Here is a 19,474-nt window from a genome sequence, read left to right as displayed (position 1 = left end):
GTAGAAAAAAGGTGGGTGCTGGATCTTTTAAAGCAGTAGGTGTTTGTCAGGCTAGTCTCAAGCAAAAAGATAGGGAATGATTCTCCTTAGCTCTTCCAGGAGTGATGGCCAGAGGTTAGCTAGGAAGTGGGTATCCGAGGAGCAAAGTGCTAAATGTATAAAGTCCATATTCATAGAAAGCCAACACATTTTGGGGGTTTTAAAGGGTCGCCCTTCATCAGGGCTGGATACTGTTAAATAAAGTTCATACTAAACTATTAAAATTGGAAGCATCCTGGAGAGTATTAAGTATTATCAATTTATATGCCAGTTAAAGAAAAAACCCACTTCTCTTACCTCCATTACTAGTACCAACATCTAAACCTGGACCTCATTTAGGTTCAGGTCTTCAACCAACTTGATTGGCTGGGCCAGAATAACCTAAATCTCTTGCATCCATTAGTAGGATAGGAGTAAAGTGATACAAACTGCATTCTCACAGGACTGCCACTGATGTTATCCTCTTAGGCCAAAGTCTTTCAAACTTGCACTGTATGGGATAATGAGAGAGCATCACCTGCAACAGAAATGTTGAGTTGAGTTTTACTCCTATTTTATCATCTCCTGGAAATATTATTATTAAATCTTTCCAGTGGAACCACTTCAAGGGTACATAACATTTTTTGCCCAAAGTTTAGCTTTAGAAATTATATACAGGTAGTGAAGAGGGAGGTCTAGTTCTCTATTTGGAGTAAGAAGAGCCTCCAAGGAAGTAGGCCACTAAGGAAGATGTTCAAAAATAAACCACCAAGAGTCAATAGGATATATTGACTAGACATAAACCTTCTACCACAAAAAATGAGTACTGTTCCCCCCAACACCAATTCACCACATGGAGATTGGGGGGAGGAGAAGGTAATTTTTTATTCTCTGCATTTCGCAGATCTGGTCTGCTTTTTCAGGAGATCAGTACAGACACACTTAATGGTGTATAGATAAAGTAATAATGGTGGTAGCAATAAAAATGGTAAGTATCTATAAGAGAGTACATATGATATAATTAATATAAGTAACTTTTATGACCAGATCTGCGAAACACGTTGAGTAAAAAACAACCTTCTTCTCCCCCTCAATCTCCATGTGGTGAATTGGTGTTAGGGGAAACAGTACAGGTTGACATTCAAAAATCCAGCTATCAATAATCTGATTCCTTCAAATTTCCGGAATGGAGTTCGGAGCGCATTTTCATTTTCACTGTTTTCTGGAGGCGCATTTTATGTTTTGATGGTGCTGTATTCCAGAATTAGCTGTTGGGTCTTGCTTGCACGTGCTTGCCTGCTCATTCCTTTTTATTTATTTGCTGCTGTATAGCCCCAATATGGATTCAGAACCCATTTAAAGGACTGTACAGGTAGTCATTTTCTGGTAAATATTTACAGTATATATAACCAAAAAAAAAATTGGACTTTTCCAAAATCCGACACTCCTCAGGTCCGGAGGTTGTCGGATTTTTTAATGTTAACCTGTACTAATTTTTTGTGGTAGCAGGTTTATGTCTAGTCAATCTCTCCTATTGACCCTTGGTTGTTAAATTATTGAACATCTTCCTTATTTGTCTAGTGGCCTATATGGCCCCATGATCAAACTTGATTTTTCTAACGATGTTCTTTTCTTTTCTTTGTCCTGAATGTTTTTTAACCAATGATTTGTACATAAAGTTGCTTTTTATATGAAATTAAATTGTTAAAGTACCTTAAAAATCCCCTTTTTTGGCCTACATCCTTTTGGAGGCTCTTGTTACTCCCAATAGAGAACTGGACCTCCCCCTTCGCTATTTGTTTCCATTTGGGGATGTGGTACATATGGATTTTAGTTATGTTTAAGCGGTTCTTCATCCATTTTTTCAAGTTAGAAATTTTTTACAATATGACATGATGCCAAACATACTGAAAAACAGTCTTTTTGGGGTTGTTTTGTGAGAATTATTATTGCTCTTTACATGTCTGTTTTTTTTCTTCCCCAGGCTGTGCCTTTCTCACATACTGTGCCAGAGACTCTGCCATCAAAGCACAAACAGCCCTGCATGAGCAGAAGACACTTCCTGGGGTGAGTTGAATGTTAGGTTGTGACAAAGTTGATATATACAATTCATAGGGAGCTGTTGACCCCAGACAAAGTACTTATGGTGGAAGAATAAAAAAAAAGACCATGTTTAAATTACTTCCATTTATGTGGTAGCATTCTGTTTCATTTACATAATGATTGTGTTTCTGAAGAAATGTATAGAACACTGGGCTATCAATCAAAGATTTCATGTGAACAGAACATTTTATAAACATTAAGGTGCTCAGCCGAGCGTGTCATAGAAGGAAAGTGATATGTGCTATACAGCTCGCATTGAATGGTTGCAGTTTCATGAAAGAGCTGAAGAATAAATGGATTGCACAAAGGTTGCAGGATTAATGGAACAACTTCCCATTGGAGTTGCAAGAGAATGATACAATGATTTTGGTTAATATTTTTTTGACTGTATTTGATTCACAAAAAATACAACCTTTGTCCACAAGCACCCATTGTAAACAGCAGTACACAAGCTTGGCTTGTCTAAAAAATCCATTAATCAGCTACGGCACTTAGCTCATTTTCTGTACATGTTGTGCACTGGAAAGTTTCTTCTTGATTAGCTTAAGGGGTATAATAACCTTTATCAGGCTATTGTAGGTGAGGAAAATGAAGAATTGGAAAAAATGTCAGACACAGATTTACAAGCAAATGAACAAGAAAATGTGTTTTTCTTATATTGTATAGGGAAATAAAAAGTAATATTCCTATACTGCCCTGTTACCCTTGATGCTTGTTGCAGAAACACTGACCCCAAGACAGTTGGCCAGTATATTGGGTTGGTGCAAGGATGCAGCCTGGATAAATACAAGGATATGTATCTAGACAGACAAGGTGGGTGATTGTGCCTGCTGCTGATCTAAAAGAGGAGGAAACTGAGCTCACTTGTAATAACTGGATTAATTCTAGGCTTTTCACTCTCTACCAGATTCAAGTTCCTGTACTGTAAAAGCTATTTTGGGGAATCAGGGATAAAAAAAATGTATGGTTCATCTGAGCAACACAGACGTTTCTCATTTTCTTATGTTCTGAAGTATTATGTCTATACTGCAATGTATGGAATCTTATATGTTTATTTTATTTTAACATATTTTCCCTGACACACCTACTATTTGTAAGCTATACTTGATCTTTTGCCTCTCATTGTCTTGTTTTAGGTAAAGCTTTGATGTTTAGCCTGGAAATATGCTTTCATCACATAAAATAATGGGAAATCCAAAATGTTACATTTGTCACCAGTACTGGAGGTGAGGGAATGTTTTCCAGTGGGGATAGTCATTCCCCTGACAACTGTCTAAGTAAGGAGCTCCCTTAATTGCGTAGAGCAGCCTTTATAAAACTCTGGAACTTTGAGGAACCCTCAAAATAATATACAGATCTTGGGTAAACCCTGCTAAAACCAATTTACTGGAGTTCAGTGGGCCCTTAGCCTCTTAAATTGGTGGAAAGAATTCCCCTCTTACCTTAGTGGATTGTATACCACTTTTATAAAGAAATTAAAACATCCACAAAACCATGCAACCAAGTGGTATTGGCTCAAGAACTGTGTGTGCATCATCAAACGGGCCACAGTTCAAGGAACCCCTAGCAGCCTTTGGAGGTACCCTGGTTGAGAATGGCTGGTTTGGAGATTTCCTTTAAGCCCTTTGACATTTCAGAAAAGGAAGCAGATTTTCCCAGCAGAACATAGACAGCAAAAAATATACTAGCAGTCGCTCAGTGTGAAAAGTAAGTTCCCCAACAGTGACAGCAATACAAACTGTGTTTCTTAAACTAAAAGTAAAAAAAACTTTGCTTTAATTAGCATTCAATTATTTCTGAATATATCACAGAAATGTGACAGGCAAAGTGGCCTTATATCTCACTGGTGACTGATGTCAAAACTGTGCTGTCACACAGCCAAGAAGAAAATGAACTTTGCATTTTGCCCACCACAACTAGAATAACCCTTTGCCATAGTTATGGAGTAGTCCTTCTCCATAGGTATCAATATCACACTTTCTGCTAACCTACTACTATCATAAATTATTGTGTTTAGGTAATTGTATACAGGTAAAACATTCAGTCATAGTATTTAGTTTAATATTTTATATTGAAATTTTTATTTTCTCCATTTTTGCCTGCAGACCAAGCTGCAAGTGCTTATGCATGCCATCCCTGGCTGTGGTATAGTTTGTCTTGTCATATATACAGTTATCAGGGATACCAAATTTGTTTTATAGTAATCTTTCAGAATCAGATAAAATTATGTACCCGGTATATATTCTTGTTGCATATGCAGGTGAGATGGGCCAAATCTTCCATTAACAACCCATAGAAAAGGTATATATTTTAAAATTGTCTTTTAAAGGAAATCTGTTAGTAGAATAACCAAGGTGCCAACTTTGACCGAAAAAATGCCAATTACCTTTTAGTCATAGTGAACCTCTTGCTTTCATTGTTGCTCAATAAACCTGTTCAGGATATTAAATATGAAGAAGATAAAGCCAGTGGGACAGCATAAAAGGCAACTAATCATGAGTTCAGCAAGCGTGTCGAATTATAGGTACTTAAGATTGAACCAGGTTCAGCAAAAAAATACAAAAACCTTCCCTTGCAGTAGGGGTAACAGTGCACTGAAATTGGTGTATTTTTTGTTGTATAGGGCGATGTATTCAAGACTTTATTTGTCATATCTCTTGTTCCCTTAACATCTGGTGTGCTCATTTTCAATCTATGGGAAATCCACAGCTATAGGCTGTTGGCAGGCACATGGCGTCTACTCCTGACATTGTGGAGCTACCAGCCCTGCATTGTGAAGAATTATATCAGTGGCTGTGACCACAAACCATAGTGGCTTATGGAAGAGGCTGAGGGGACCACAGATGTGATACCTGCTGGGAAGTAAGATATTAGGCCCCTAGACACAAACAAGCATTAACCACTTTAAGTGCAGTGCTATCCCACTGTAAGAGAAGAGTTTTGCGGAATCTGGCTTTAATAAAGCTCAGCATGAAACTATTTTTGATTATGGTTTGACTATCTGTAAGCCTGTGCATTGTGAAGTGGTTGGAAGGGTTGGAAGTCAAAGATCTCCTCTTCCTTAAACTGAATTATGTTAGCGGGGACTTCCATCCTTCATAAACTTAAGCAAGATAAACCCTGTAAAACCACTAATAATTAATATTATCCCACACATTGGCTTCATTCCATACTAGAGTCCACAGTTTTTGACTCCCCCTCATTCAGGATGCAATGACATGTGCCATCTTCCGTACACAGAGTACTAAACAAGCCAAGATATGTTCTTTCAGAACAAGTATGTTTTGGTGCTAGGGATTGGAAGACTTAAGAAAAGCTGGGAACTTGTAGATGCTTCTGGCTGCAAAACTACAGGTCTTACCTTGGTTCTGCTTGACTTGTAGTCAATAACACACAGAGAACCAAGCTGCAAAGGTAATGGATGCTGGTTCTTTACTGGGTTCTATTCCGATTTCAGTGTCTTTTTTTTCTGTTCATGAAGTTCTTAAATATTGTGGCTGATTTTTGCACACTAATCAAAAAATCTCTGTATTATGCTCCTCAAACTTTGGAAAGTTAACTGCTGTTCACACATTCTCTGTTCTTTGTCCTTCCTTTGCCTTTCTCCAATCAACATTAATAACTTCCTAGACAGATGTCAACAGCACCCCTTAACCAATATACAGTATAGCCACCACCACATTTTGATGAACCTATGTAATAAACAGTATAGCCACCACCACATTTTGATGTAACTATGTAATATACAGTATAGCCACATTTTGATTCATCCTAACTATTACAATAGTCAGCACTTATGGTGCTTGTTATGTAACATCGATGTGAGTCACATAAACAGCAGCACTATTCTGATGACAGTATATAAAAAGAGGGTTCCTATTTCTTCAAAGCAGCATTTTTTATTTAGTCTGTGTTGTATAATGACATTTTTATTTTATTTTTTTAAATCCCATCTCTGTGCTTTTACTAGCAATGTTACTTACTGTAATTTACCAGACATTTTTATATCCTAGTCTTAACCAGAAGCCATTGTTAAATGAACATTTATAATCAGTATAGTTGATGGGGATTGCTAAAATTGTATCACTACATACCGTATCACTCAGAGCAAAGTTTATTTATGCATGCAATGTCAGACTGGGATGCTGTGTCTAAAGGAAGATACAAACAAAAATTTACATCTTTAATCTTAATTACAAAATATGGTATGAGCTAAAACTACAATACTGATGGTTTGTAAAGCATACTGCAATAACTGACAATTACATTAGGTCTTAAAAATTAAGTGACACATTCTTAACATTGTTTTGCTACTAAATTTGCAACATTTGTCTAAGTGACTAAAAGTGACTAAATAAAGGTAAAGTATAACTGTGTTTTCTACAAACTTGCTACAGACAGAAGTCCTGTTTCCTGCAATACAGCATGCGCCTTCGTATTTGCAATACAGCAAAATAAACTTGTACCATTTCAGAGGGCCATTTTTCTTGCAGCCTCTTAGAGCTCTTGTAGTCTTCCATCATCTTTTTTATATTAATACCACTTTATATGGTTTTCTGTGATCAAAGTGGAGTCTCCTCTTTTGTCATCTCCTTTGTATTTTTTTAACATCACACTGCAGTGGTCACCAAGGCTTTCTGTTACACCTGTCTTTGTAATTAGCATTTAGGCAATCTGGGCACCATGTGCATATTAATAGAGGGAGATAAACATTGAACAGCTACTAAGAGATTTCATAGTACAAAAATCACCAAAACAGCAATAACAACATACTGACATGCTGTGAAGAAGGACCCTTGCTGTCAATGTGGAAGCAGTGATATTGACCAAGTATTTAGCCAGGAAAGTCTGAAAAGTCTGATCTGAAGTCTGAAAAGTCTGATTTAGCATATTTATTCTCGGTCAATCGTTCATAAGATACAAATATTTGGAAAGGAGGTGCTAATCAATAAGTTCCTAAGATAGAGTCAGTAAAAAATGGCAATTCTGATCCTGCACAATTAATTAAGACAACAATGGCTCCTCCCATGTTTGAATTTTTATTATTATTATTAAACAGGATTTATATATCGCCAACATATTACGCAGCGCTGTACATTAAATAGGGATTGCAAATGACAGACTAATACAGACAGTGATACAGGAGGAGAGGACTTCTAATAGGTCCCCTTTCATTGGGAGTATTCTTGTCTTTACCCACAATCTAACTTGTAAAAGAGTACTATATGGATATATTCATTTTTTGTATTTCTTTCTTTGATGAAATATTCCCTTAAACAAAGTTTTACAGTGCATTGTACTGGAAAAATAAAATTCAACCTGTTATTAAACAGTAGTGAGGCCAAAGAAAAGATATCTTTGTGCACACTTAATATAGTCCACAGGAACACAGAACTGTTATAGGCTATGATAAGTCCTGAGCTCTGACGTTCTGAAAGGTCAAGCTAAAAGAACTACAGTTCTTTTATTCTCTCATCCTTTAATCTAGTCAAGTGGCCATCAAACATTTTCAGAAATTCTCAATCCTGCTTGTAATCAGTCAGACAGAGGGCATTGCAGAGGTGTTTGAGTTTTTACAATGGCAGGTGAACCAGTTTTATCATAGCAAATGAATTTCATAACTCTAAATTGAAAGCACACTTACTGTCTTCTGTACCAAAGAACAATTTACTATTATAAGTCCATGATGTATACAAGCTTTAAACATGAACTTCGGGCAAACAACTAACTACAGAGAAATACATATATGTGGGATTTGTGTGCCAATGGAACAGATATTCATCTAGTTCTGAAATTGACACATTACAACTCTTCTTGGCAAGGCAGAAGTCCTTATGGTTCTCCGCTGTAGCTACAGCTGAACTCCAGAAATAAAGAAAAATTTCCCCAAACTTCCACACTTATAGGGTAAATCATTTAGGTCTTTGGTACCCAGAAGAAGCTTATCTCCCCCACCAGCCATTGCCCTTCCCCTACCTTCAAAACTCCATGGTGTGGGTGGACTCTTGGGGTCCTTAAATACAATAGGGGACTTTTGTTTCTTCATTGTAAAAGATATCAGACATCAGAGCCTGCAACTGGCTCATCCTCCCTTAGTCATGGGGAGCCAGTCACAGTATAGGGGGAAACCAGCCAGAGTGTGGGATAAGGTAAACAAATGTCATTTTTACCCTAGACCTAAACAAGCATTTACCACTTGAATTGTAGGGCTAACTAAGAGGTTTTGTCTCTCCATCCTGTGACCAGAGAGTAAAAAGGGAAGCAGCAGATTGATGAGCCTATTTTTGTGTCACTCTGCTCTCTTCTTTATCAGCATTCTCCTTGCAGCACTGTTGTGAGCAACTGAATGGCACCTTGTACTGCTTTTTCCTTTTCCAGTCATTTTTTATTTTTAGCAGTACCTTCACATTAGGGAGATTTTCCTTAACTCAACAGGATATCTTTCCAATGTCAATCGTATTTTAAACAGTTGCCATCGGAACAGTTATGGATTCACCTTCTCTTCCATTCCCGAGGACATTTGTGATCAGGGCAATATATATTTATATATATATATAAAAATATATATTCAGTCTCAATATATTTGGATTTTCCAAATGAAAACTGGACAGGGCTTACACCACTCCACACAAATGCTGTATGCTGCCAGCCCACAGTGGAATATTGGGAACAGAGTGCATTTCTGGCAGTTCAACAGTTATTTCCTGTTATTGCAGGGTCTTTAAAGGAATATAAATTGGGGAAAGGGAGCATGCAAAGGTGCACTGTTTTTTTAAATACATCCTAAAGGCTTTTACAGTTTTACATCCTTTATTACACTTTCATGCTTATCGCATGAGCACAAAATGACATTTCTGGGGGAGTTTTGTGCAAACTGTACATGACCTTGTGTTGCCATGGTTGCTGTGGTTAAAGAAAGCAACTTTTGGATTTTTGGCAGCTCTAGAAACTCAGATGGTAACAGATTCAAGCAGAAATTGTCAATAATAATAACATAGTTGTAAACCCTACCTTGCTGTTTTTTACTTTTTCTAAACAACTGTGCATCATGAATAAATATGATGTTTGTTTGTTTTGTCCTGTCTGAATGGAGAAGCAGAAAAATGCCAACACAAAGCTTGCTTGTATAGTCTCCACCAGCAGAACATGTGACAAAGCAAGAAGAAAATGGAAAATAGTAATCACTCTGAGTGACTGAGTTTAGATTTAATTTGCCCTACACAATGGCTTGTGTTGCACCCTAAACAGTCACATGAAAAAAAGTACATTTTGATCAGGCAAACATTAGATCTGTATTCAAACAGTAGTACTACAGGTAAAAGTAATATAACATGATATGGGCCATTCATACTCGTAATGTAAATTAACAAAATTGCAGATTTGTTAAAGAAAAAATAGGCACTCCCATTTTCCATCACTTTAGGAAAAACTTGGACTGGGTGTTCCATAATAGGTACCAATGATAAGAACCTTCCTAGAGAGTGTGCAGGAGGAATCTGTCTTATTAAACCTCAAATATCTAGGGTCTGGTGTTCTCATTGCTATTGACCTGTGTGGTGTCATCATGCCAAGAACAAAAAAGCTAAGGTTCTCATAAAGAAAGTTATGAATGCCTCTGAGTCTAGCAAGGGATTTTAAAAGGATCACCAAAGTATTTGAAATCAGCCTTTCAACTGTGAGAAAAATAATCAGAAAGAATAGGAAAGAGGTTTAGTTTTTAAATAAGCTGTCTATTTGATGCTAAAGAAAAGTCTCCAAAAACCCTAAAAATGTATTCTGAGCTGCGATTTATTCTTGCAACAGTTGGTGTCAAAGTGCATGCATTTACAATCAGAAAGAGACTGCACCAATTTAACCTGCATGTTGTACCAGAAAAAATCTTTGCTGTTCAAAAAGAAAGTTAAAGCTAGACTATACTTTCCTACTGAACATATAGGCGAAAGGCCAAACCTTCTAAAACATGTTCTACAGACAGACAGTAGGCATATTTGGATCAAGTGTTTCAGGAAAAAAACTACATATCAACTGTGAAGCACGGGGGTGAAAATATTATAGTTTGTGGTTGTTTTGCTGCTTAATGGCCTGGGTAGCTGGCAGAATTTTCTGTCCCATAATTGCTTACTGAATTCAATGATTATCACATCAGCATTTACAATCTAATATTGTACAATGCCTGTGTGTCCAGGGCCCTTGAGCAGAAAACACCTAAACAACCTAACACAAATCCCGATTCTTCACAGACCTTACTGATGCAGTTGAACATTGATCAAGGACAGGATGGATTTTAAAAGCTTTGCCTGTCGTTATGCTATAATCTAGTTTACAATTTGTATAGGGCTACATTTGACGTTGATGTTGCCCTAGGCACTTTTGAATGATGTGCCTCTCGCTCAATCTCCTTGCCTTCTCTTGCCAACCAAGCAATGTTGAATGCATATAAATGCAAAAATAATAAACAGAATTTGTTACTTAAACAGGATTCTTTTATTACTGAGATTCCCCTGTTTTCTATTCACATTCTGCAAAATTGAGTAGATGGCTGCATGTTTCTTGACTACAGAGATTCTTGTGATTTCATTAGGCAGTCTGTACAATTCCTCCATTCTCAGTTATACTGCTGGATTCTTTTCAAGTGTCTTGAGGTGTCGAGACAAGAGCTAAAGAAATAAAACAAAAATTCCATCCTGATGCCTTTCATCTTAAATGCCATCCTAATCACTGACCAATGAATGCCTTGTGGTCAATAGAACTCTGACTTCCTGCAGAAACAGATTAAAGGAGACATATTATACCGCTACTCATGTCGTCTGCACACTACCAATTTTTTCTGACTGTAATGAAAATTCAGACAATTGCCCATTCATATGAAGATCATTGAGGCAGCAAATCTCTGTGCCAGTGTTACACTATACTAGGTGTAAATGCTATGTTTTTGAATGAATCATTCACACAGTAGACCAGATGATTTCTCTAAATTATGCTTCGAATTTCCAGCATTTTCGAATAGTCTTACTTTTCTGTTTGTTAACCCATTCACTACCTGAGTATTGCAGACACAACGTTGTAAATGCATTACCTCTCCGTGAATGATATAATAAATCCCCATAATTCCCTATATTAAACAAAGACTTGACATAGCCCTCTACCCTGCATAGTTAACAAGTGTCCTGGCAGGATGGTTTGTCTACTGTTTCCAAAGGCTTGACAACATTAACCTATGGATATTAAAACCTCATGCACACATACTGTAAGCACTGCAGCATTTCATATTTTGCCAATGTATTTCCATGGCATTTTCCATGTGTTGTGTTCTTTAGGTGACCACATAATTGGACTGAACTATTAATTTTTCTGTATTTCTCTTTGAAATTCTCCTAACCTTTTCTTTTAACACATGTGATGCTGCACAGTACTACTACTCTTGTCCTGTAGTCCTGTAGGGTGTAATTCTCTGCATCTGTATGAATAGAACACTGAGCGGAATCACTCCTCTTTGGCACTAAAGTACTTCTTTTGTCTTAAGATATTCTTGTCATCTGTTTTTTTTTTTTGGCTGTCCGTATGCGCTGTATTACTATTGGGGCCTAAATATAAAATAAAATAATATGTGGTTCTTTAAAGAAAAAAATTACATTACCTATTCACAAGTAACACAATTTGTCAGTTTGCCCCATTTACAAAAGTGTCAATCATTTTAAAACATCAGCACTTTTAGGCCAGATTACTACTTTTATAGCTGACTGTCCTATTCACTTTATATATCTTAAGATTTATGTATCAGAACATAGGGCACAGTAGGGATCAGTGTTGTTTCCCGTTTTCCATTTTTACAGCTGTTCATCACTTTATATTGCGGTGAACAGCTTACAATTACCACTTTAGTATTTTTAGTATATTTAGTATTACTATGCCTCTCTTTTAGAAGTTTGCTGACCAGGGAACAAAACCTGTTCACACTTCTATAAATATGGCATTTTAAAAGTGATCATCAATTTATTAAAAGTGGAGAGCAAAAAAAGATGGAGACCATTTTTCTATTCTCCACTGCTTTATATATAAAAAGGCTTTCCTTTGTTTGCTTTACATCTCCTTTTGTACTGTGCAATTTGAAGTAACTGTCTCACCACAAGGTCCATTTTACTTGTAAAAAAAACAAGAACATTAATAAAAAAAATAATATTTCCCAATTGATCATCATGGTTTATACCACCTGCTCATTCATCACCACTCTACTATGTACGAGGGGTAAAAGAAACTATAGCATCTGGAGGGCAAATACTTTACAAACCTGGGGAGTGGAGAAGCACTGAGTATGCAGGGGTGTTAATGCATCTTTTACAGGTGTGCTTTTGAGTTTAGGTGGTCCTGTGGTGACAGGGGCACCTTAAACCACGAACCTTATGAAACCATACCCAGTAAAAATTACAGCACAGGTTACGTCCTTCTTGCCATATAAATATGAGTTTCCCAAGGTTGTTTTTCACAGTTAGAACTCAAATGTTTGCAGTAATCCATCTCTAGGGAAAAACCTAGGCCCACCTATTCTTTTCACCCCTGTCTATCCTGCATGACCTACATTTTCCTTACATTGTGAAGGAAGATATATTCACCTAAATCTAACATCTAGGTCCCTTGACACCACTTCTTTAAGGTGTAGTGGACGGCTGGTCAGATAGGACCGCACTGGTGGTCCCTCTCTGCCGCCTCCTTCTGATGTCATCAGTGGTACATTCTTTCCTGTATAAGATAAAAACTCTGAAAAACAATAGGAAGTGTCCATGTCATAAAGTGATGTGGACACCAGAAGAAAGACCCGGTCACAAGTAAACAGAAGAAGGGTAAGCGTTCAGTCGTGGAGCATCACATGACTATGGATTTAGGTAGGTAAAAATGTTTTTGGGGTGGTATGGAAGTGTATAAGGGGGATTATTATTATTCCTAAGATTACCTTTGGCTATGCACATTCCTAAAATTTGTACTGGTGTTTTGGTATGTTTAAAGGCTAGCACTGCAACGTATTTGGAATTCCTAAATACATTCAGACCTGATTAACCCCCTTTAATTCAGCTATTAGGCAAGAATGGTAATAGGGGTTTAGGCTCCTATGAAATATTCGTACACCTGTGTGATCAAGCAGTCCAGAAATCTGTAATGTAAATCTGTGACCAGTGTAGGGAACTTCAGGGTATTTTGTATGACGTTGCTATGGAAACTGTGGGGTGATTGAGGTTTGCTCAAGCACATGACTTGCTCTGGGGCAAACTGAGGCCAACAAATTAGAACGGAAGCATCAAAAGGAAGCATAATGAAGTACATCCCAGCCGTTCCTACACTGCACATCCCTGAAACCGGGATTTTTCTGCTAACTAATGTCATAAGGGGGCCAAAAACACGTAAAGAAGACTGTGCATAAAAAACAGGGTTGAATTCAGTTTTTGTGTTACCAGACAGTAAAAGACAGAGCAAAAAGCCCCAGGCAGCTTTTATTTCTCTCCATGTCACTAAGGTGCTTATGTCTTATCACTGTTTGCAGTGCAGTAATTCTGATCCCTTTCTGGCTCAGGATAAAATACCATTTAAAACATGTAAGGCTTAAAAAGTATAATACACATTTGTTGTATCCTCAAATTAAATTTTAAACTTGACGAAGATTAAGTGTTTGATGTGGTCTTTGTTGCAGTGGGAGGGCTTCACTTTGACCACATAAATAGGCCCCACCTCTGTTATTTCCTCATGGCAATTATATAATCATGTAGAAGGGTACTAAAGCCCAGAATAATATTATTGCTTTCATTTCTGATGAATGACCACAGTGATCAATACAGATTAGAATGATAAAGAAAAAGGGACATTGTGGATGGAACACCCAATGGTCAGCTTACCAACCTGCCCTCAGATTTCTGATCATTTTATTCTTTGTTTTAATTTAAAAGTAAAAATTTCACAATAATTGAACAAGGGTGTAGTGCCATTTTTTTGTTTTAGAGCAGCGCATTCTGAAAAATCAGACTTTTTGCTTGGTTTACCTTCTCTCTGCATTTAGAATTCATAGAGAACCTCAGTGAGCCTCTTGCCGTATTTTTATTGTAGACTCTGCTTTGTAGTTTACTCTCCCTCTGCTCTTAGTATAATTATCAATTTGAAAGGCAGATAAAAAGATAAATTCAGATTTGTAATTCTTAATGCATAGGTAAATGTATTGTTTATTTGAATAGAATATTAGTACTTGCATTTGACGCAGGATTAGCCTCTTACAATTCCTCTACAGAAGAGATCAGACTAGGATAGGAAGAAGAAGCCACAGAAGGAGTCAGTTAGTTCATATGTTGACAATTGGACATTCTAATAGAAAGGGAAATTAGATTGTCACAGAGATAGATCCATCACTATACTGCTTCTCCTGTTACTGTCCATTCACAGGCTGAGGGGAATCCATAAACCTGAGCTTGAATAAAAATGGGTTAAATCATACATATGTCTCTTAAATTTAGAAGGCTAAATCTGAATATTACAGTAAATGCTGCTTTTTTTTCTTCGTTGACTATTTTTTTATATTTTATTAAAAATATATATTTTTAGTTATTTTTTTGCGTTCTGCATTAAATTTAGAAGGCATTGTTGGTTATGATTGGTGATGAAAAGCTTTTTAGAACTGCTACTTTTTTTCTTTATGTGGGAGAGGATACTAAAGTTACATAGTTACATAGTAGGTTAGGTTGAAAAAAGACATAAGACCATCAAGTTCAACACTAGGGAAATAAACATATCTCAGATATAAAACCCTATAAGACATAGTTGGTCCAGAGGAAGGCAAAAAAAACCCTGGTACAATTTGCTTCAAAAAATTCCTTCCTGATTCCATGAGGCAACCAGATGTTCCCTGGATCAACAGTCACTGTTATTTTTACTTTAAAGCCTTAATACCCAGTTATATTCTGTGCTTCTAGAAAAACATCTAGCTTTTTCTTAAAGCAATCTATAGTAGTTGCTGAAACCCCCTGAGGGAGCCGATTCCACATTTTCACAGACCTTACAGTAAAGAATCCCTTCCTTATCCGGAGCTTAAACTTCTTTTCCTCCAGACGCAAAGAGTGCCCTCATGTTCTTTGTAATGATCTCAAATTGAATAATGGGGAAGAGAGTTTTCTATATGGACCGTTTATATATTTATACAGGGTGATCATACAGGGTCCCCCCTTAAACATCTCTTCTCAAGGGAGAATAGATTCAGCTCAGCTAATCTTCCCTCATAGCTGAGCTCCTCCATTCCTTTTATTAATTTAGTTGCCCTTATCTGCACTCTCTCCAATTCCACAATGTCCTTTTTGTGAACTGGTGCCCAAAACTGGACTGCATATTCCAGATGTGGTCTGACCAATGCTTTGTACAGGGGCAGGATAATGTCTCAATGTCTGCAGTCTATTCCTCTTTTAATACAAGAAAGTACTTGTACTAGCTTTAGATATTGCAGCTTGGCATTGCATGCTGGTATTAAGTATATGACTAACCAGAACCCCCAGATTCTTTTCCATTTCTGACTTCCTCAAATGTATTCCTCCTAAACAGTATGAAGCATGCATGTTGTTAGCCCCCATGTGCATAACGTTACATCTATCTATAGTAAATGTCATTTGCCACTTGGCTGCCCAATCAAACAGTACATCCAGGTCTGCTTGTAGATTATAGACATCCTGTATGGACTTGATTAAATTACATAGTTTGGTGTCATCTGCAAACACAAAATTTGGTACTTTTAATCCCAAACTCTATATTATTTATAAAGATGTTAAACAATAAAGGTCCCAACACTGAACCCTGGGGTACACCACTAATAACTTTAGACCATTTAGAGTATGAATCATTAATTACAACTCTCTGCATGCGATCTTTAAGCCAGTTCTCTATCCATTTACAGATTGACTTTTCTAAACTTATTGACCCTAACTTGCAAAAAAACCGTCTGTGGGATACAGTGTCAAATGCTTTAGCAAAGTCCAAGTACACTATATCAACTGCTACTCCACTGTCTACCTGTTTACTTACTTCCTCATAAAAAGAGAGTAAATTTGTTCGACAACTTCTTTCTTTCTTGAAGCCATGCTGACTCTTACTTATAATAATATTTTCTAGCAGAAACTCCTCTATATTGTTCTTTATCAAACTCTCTAGGACCTTTCCAACTATGGACGTTAAACTAACCGGTCTGTAGTTACCTGATAATGACTTTGCTCCTTTTTGGAAGATAGGAACCACATTGGCCTTACACCAATCAATCGGTACCTTGCCAGTGACTAAAGAGTTTCTAAAAATTAGAAATAATGGCTTTGAAAAAAACGAGCTCAGCTCTTTGAGGACACGTGGATGTAATCCATCAGGTCCTGGTGCTTTGTCAACCCTAATGTTTCCCAGCTGTTTGTCAATCATATCATTTCTGAGCCATTGTGACTCATTTAAGGCAGTGGCATTGCTATTATGAATTTGGACTTTTGTAGAACAGACTTTTAAACATTCCCATTTCTGTGCTGTGTCCTTATTAATGGACATTAATGGAAATTAATTAATGTTTTTTTGCTGTTTACAGCTTACATTAAATGATATCATATTATGGTCACTGCTACCCAGATTCTCTTTTATATGCACATTTGTTATAAGCTCTGCATTGTTGGAAAGAACTAGGTCCAGCAGAGTATCATTTCTAGTTTGGACTTCTATAAACTGTACCATAAAATTATCTTGTATTACATTCACAAATTTCATCCCTTTTGCTGTTCCTGTAGTGCCAATACTCCAGTCAATGCCCCTGATTCATCATTGAAATCCGCGATCGCTGGAAGCGCGAAAGTACGCGCGGCCATCGATCGCGGATTACGGATAAGCGCGGCTCCGTGCGCGAGCTTTTTCAGTTGTTGAATAGCGCGATCGCGCACGATTCCGGATCGCTAATACGAATGCGCGACCGATAATCCGATTTTGCTTGATGAATCAGGGGCAATGTCAGTGTAGTTGAAATCTCCCATAATTTGGAACTCTAAAGTTGGTGTTTGGGAATAGTTCCCCTGCATAACAACAAGCTAGTGTTTACCAAGTCTCTAAAATACTAAGAACAGAACTTTTAGTGGACTGGTGCATACAGTCAGATAATTGCCTTGTCCAAAAGCTGAAGTACTGAGCAAGCAGGCTACGCTCCCTTAAGTGTTTTTTTTTTCCAGCTTTGCCTGGACTGTAATTGTAAAGGAAACCAAGTACAAAGGAAAACTGGTTGCACATGGTGAATTTTTGTCAAGTTCAATACTTTATTGGTCCCAGGTGAACCAAGGTTATTAGAAAACAAGCAAATTCAAATGAGTTTTGCCCCTGATTGGAGCTTAATTGTAGACTGTACTCTACAATAAAGCTCCACTAGGGGGCAAAACATGCCTGGTATTTTATCACCTTCATTCACCTGGCCCAAGAAAGTTTTGCGCATGACATGGATTCGCGCCGTAGGGCCTGTCTGTCCGAATGTGGGGAGCTAATGAGACCCATAGCCAAGCATGCACCTTCTACTGGTTTCAAAGCTGAATATTGAAGATTGGTGTAGCTGTTCAACTGCTTAGTCACTGCATATAAAGAAAACCAATGCTAAGCCCATGCAGGGCAAAAAAAAAAAAAAACTTCTATGCCATTATTAATTCCATCACTTTTCTGCAGCTCCATTTAGCGATAAAGAGAGAAGAAATCCTCTTCTCTTCTTCTTCTAAGTGTATGGAATGTCAGGAATTGTGTATGTATTTCAGAGATCTACTATATAGCCTTTTTTCTGAAATACATTTTAATTACCTGAAGGTAAGTCACTTACCATCCATCTTTGTATCCAATTTGCTCAATTTATTAGTGCTTGGGCATGGTAAAATATAATTGTTTTGTTTAATATTATTATTAATAATAATAATAATAAAAAACTGTATTTGGATGAATGGAACTAAAGATAAAAGATGGGTTTTATATTTCATGTATTTTGAAGTCAAATAAATTATGGTTTTACAGTGATAGGAGGTTTAAAGAAATTGGTTTATTAAAGCGGAAGTAAACTAAAAACAAAAAAATGACACTTACCTTTAATCTGGCATATCTCTCAATAGCGCTGGTCCTTCTTGCGATCCGGTCCTGCTTCGTCCTGGGATCCTTTTCGTCCTGGCGCAGAGGAAGCAGAGGAAGCACCGGGTGCTGCCATCTTCAGCCTCTTCCGGTCTTCTTGCTCTGTTTCCGATCTCATACTGCGCAGTTGTGAGATCGGGTGACGTAGCCGCTGTTAAGGAGAAAAAAAGGGGAAAAAGATGCCCCTTCTACACATGCCCAAGATCAGGCATGCATGACGTAGGTATCCTGGGAGGTTCTGAGCCGCGGCGATAAAAAACCTAAAGAGGCGGTGCTGCATCCCTTTTTTTTTTTTTTTTAAACATTTTTTTTTATTTATTTCGAAGGGTTGTCTACACTTCTATGTAAAGAAAAATGTTGAATTTAGGTACGCTTTAAGTGGCACCTGAAAAGTCAAGTAAAGTTTTTAAAATGGTTGGATGTGGCACCTAACACACTACTGTTTTGAGCCCTGAAAGTTATTAGTATTTTAGTTAAAAACAATAATATTTTGTAATAAAAACAGGTTTAGCATAGATAAAAGCAGCTTCCCTTACTTTCTGAATTCCATAGCAATTTTAAAATGTACAAAAACCCTTTATTTCACCATCTCCCATATTTCACTAAAATTTTTGGAATACAAAATCTCCGTTTGGCTCATCCCTAGACCTGGCTTATCACATACAGTAATACAGGGCAAGAAACAATGATGATCTTTTTTGAAGAACTGGAATCAAATTTCTGCTTTTATTCTATGTTATGATCTTTGCAGTACTTTGTTAATTAGGACCTAATATGTTTCAGATGAATATTATGTGCCTTCATTATATTGTCCTGTAGATTAACATACCTTAATTTTTTTGTTTCATGCAAAAAAATCAGAACATATTTAGTGTAATATACAGTTATCCAGTTATTTTTAGAAATGTATTTGGCTTATGGAAAAAAGGCAGGTAAAGCTGACTTAGAAGCAGGATGTGGCAGCCAACCAGCTGTGTTATGCATTCTGGGCAAATTCGTCCTTCCAGAGGAGATTGACAGCATGCCTTACCTTATCTCACATCTTCCTGCCTCTATCTATCGCTGTATTACTTATCAAGTCTCCTAGTAATCAACCCTTTTTAGATTATCAATCCTGTCTATGGCTACCACACCGCTATTCTCATTCCCATGAACACTCCTGTAACAAACTCAAACTAATTTTTTTACACACAAAAAGGATATTGTAGATATATTG

The 19,474-nt window shown here is 37.1% G+C and overlaps 1 protein-coding gene across 2 annotated transcripts in view; it reads left to right on the top strand.

The window, feature by feature from the left end:
* The window catches only part of CELF5 (CUGBP Elav-like family member 5), an 81,385-nt gene that overhangs the window by 23,738 nt on the left and 38,173 nt on the right, over nt 1-19,474 (top strand). For both annotated transcript variants that reach the window (XM_072404721.1, XM_072404719.1), the window contains exon 2: nt 2,003-2,085. In XM_072404721.1, coding sequence (XP_072260822.1) covers nt 2,003-2,085 — 83 coding nt within the window. The remainder of the gene's footprint in view (nt 1-2,002; nt 2,086-19,474) is intronic.

The sequence above is a fragment of the Pyxicephalus adspersus genome, chromosome 3, assembly GCF_032062135.1.
Source record: "Pyxicephalus adspersus chromosome 3, UCB_Pads_2.0, whole genome shotgun sequence".
Classification (NCBI taxonomy): domain Eukaryota; kingdom Metazoa; phylum Chordata; class Amphibia; order Anura; family Pyxicephalidae; genus Pyxicephalus; species Pyxicephalus adspersus.
The sequence above is the reverse complement of the archived record's forward strand: the minus strand, read 5'-3'. Positions and strand labels throughout refer to the sequence as shown.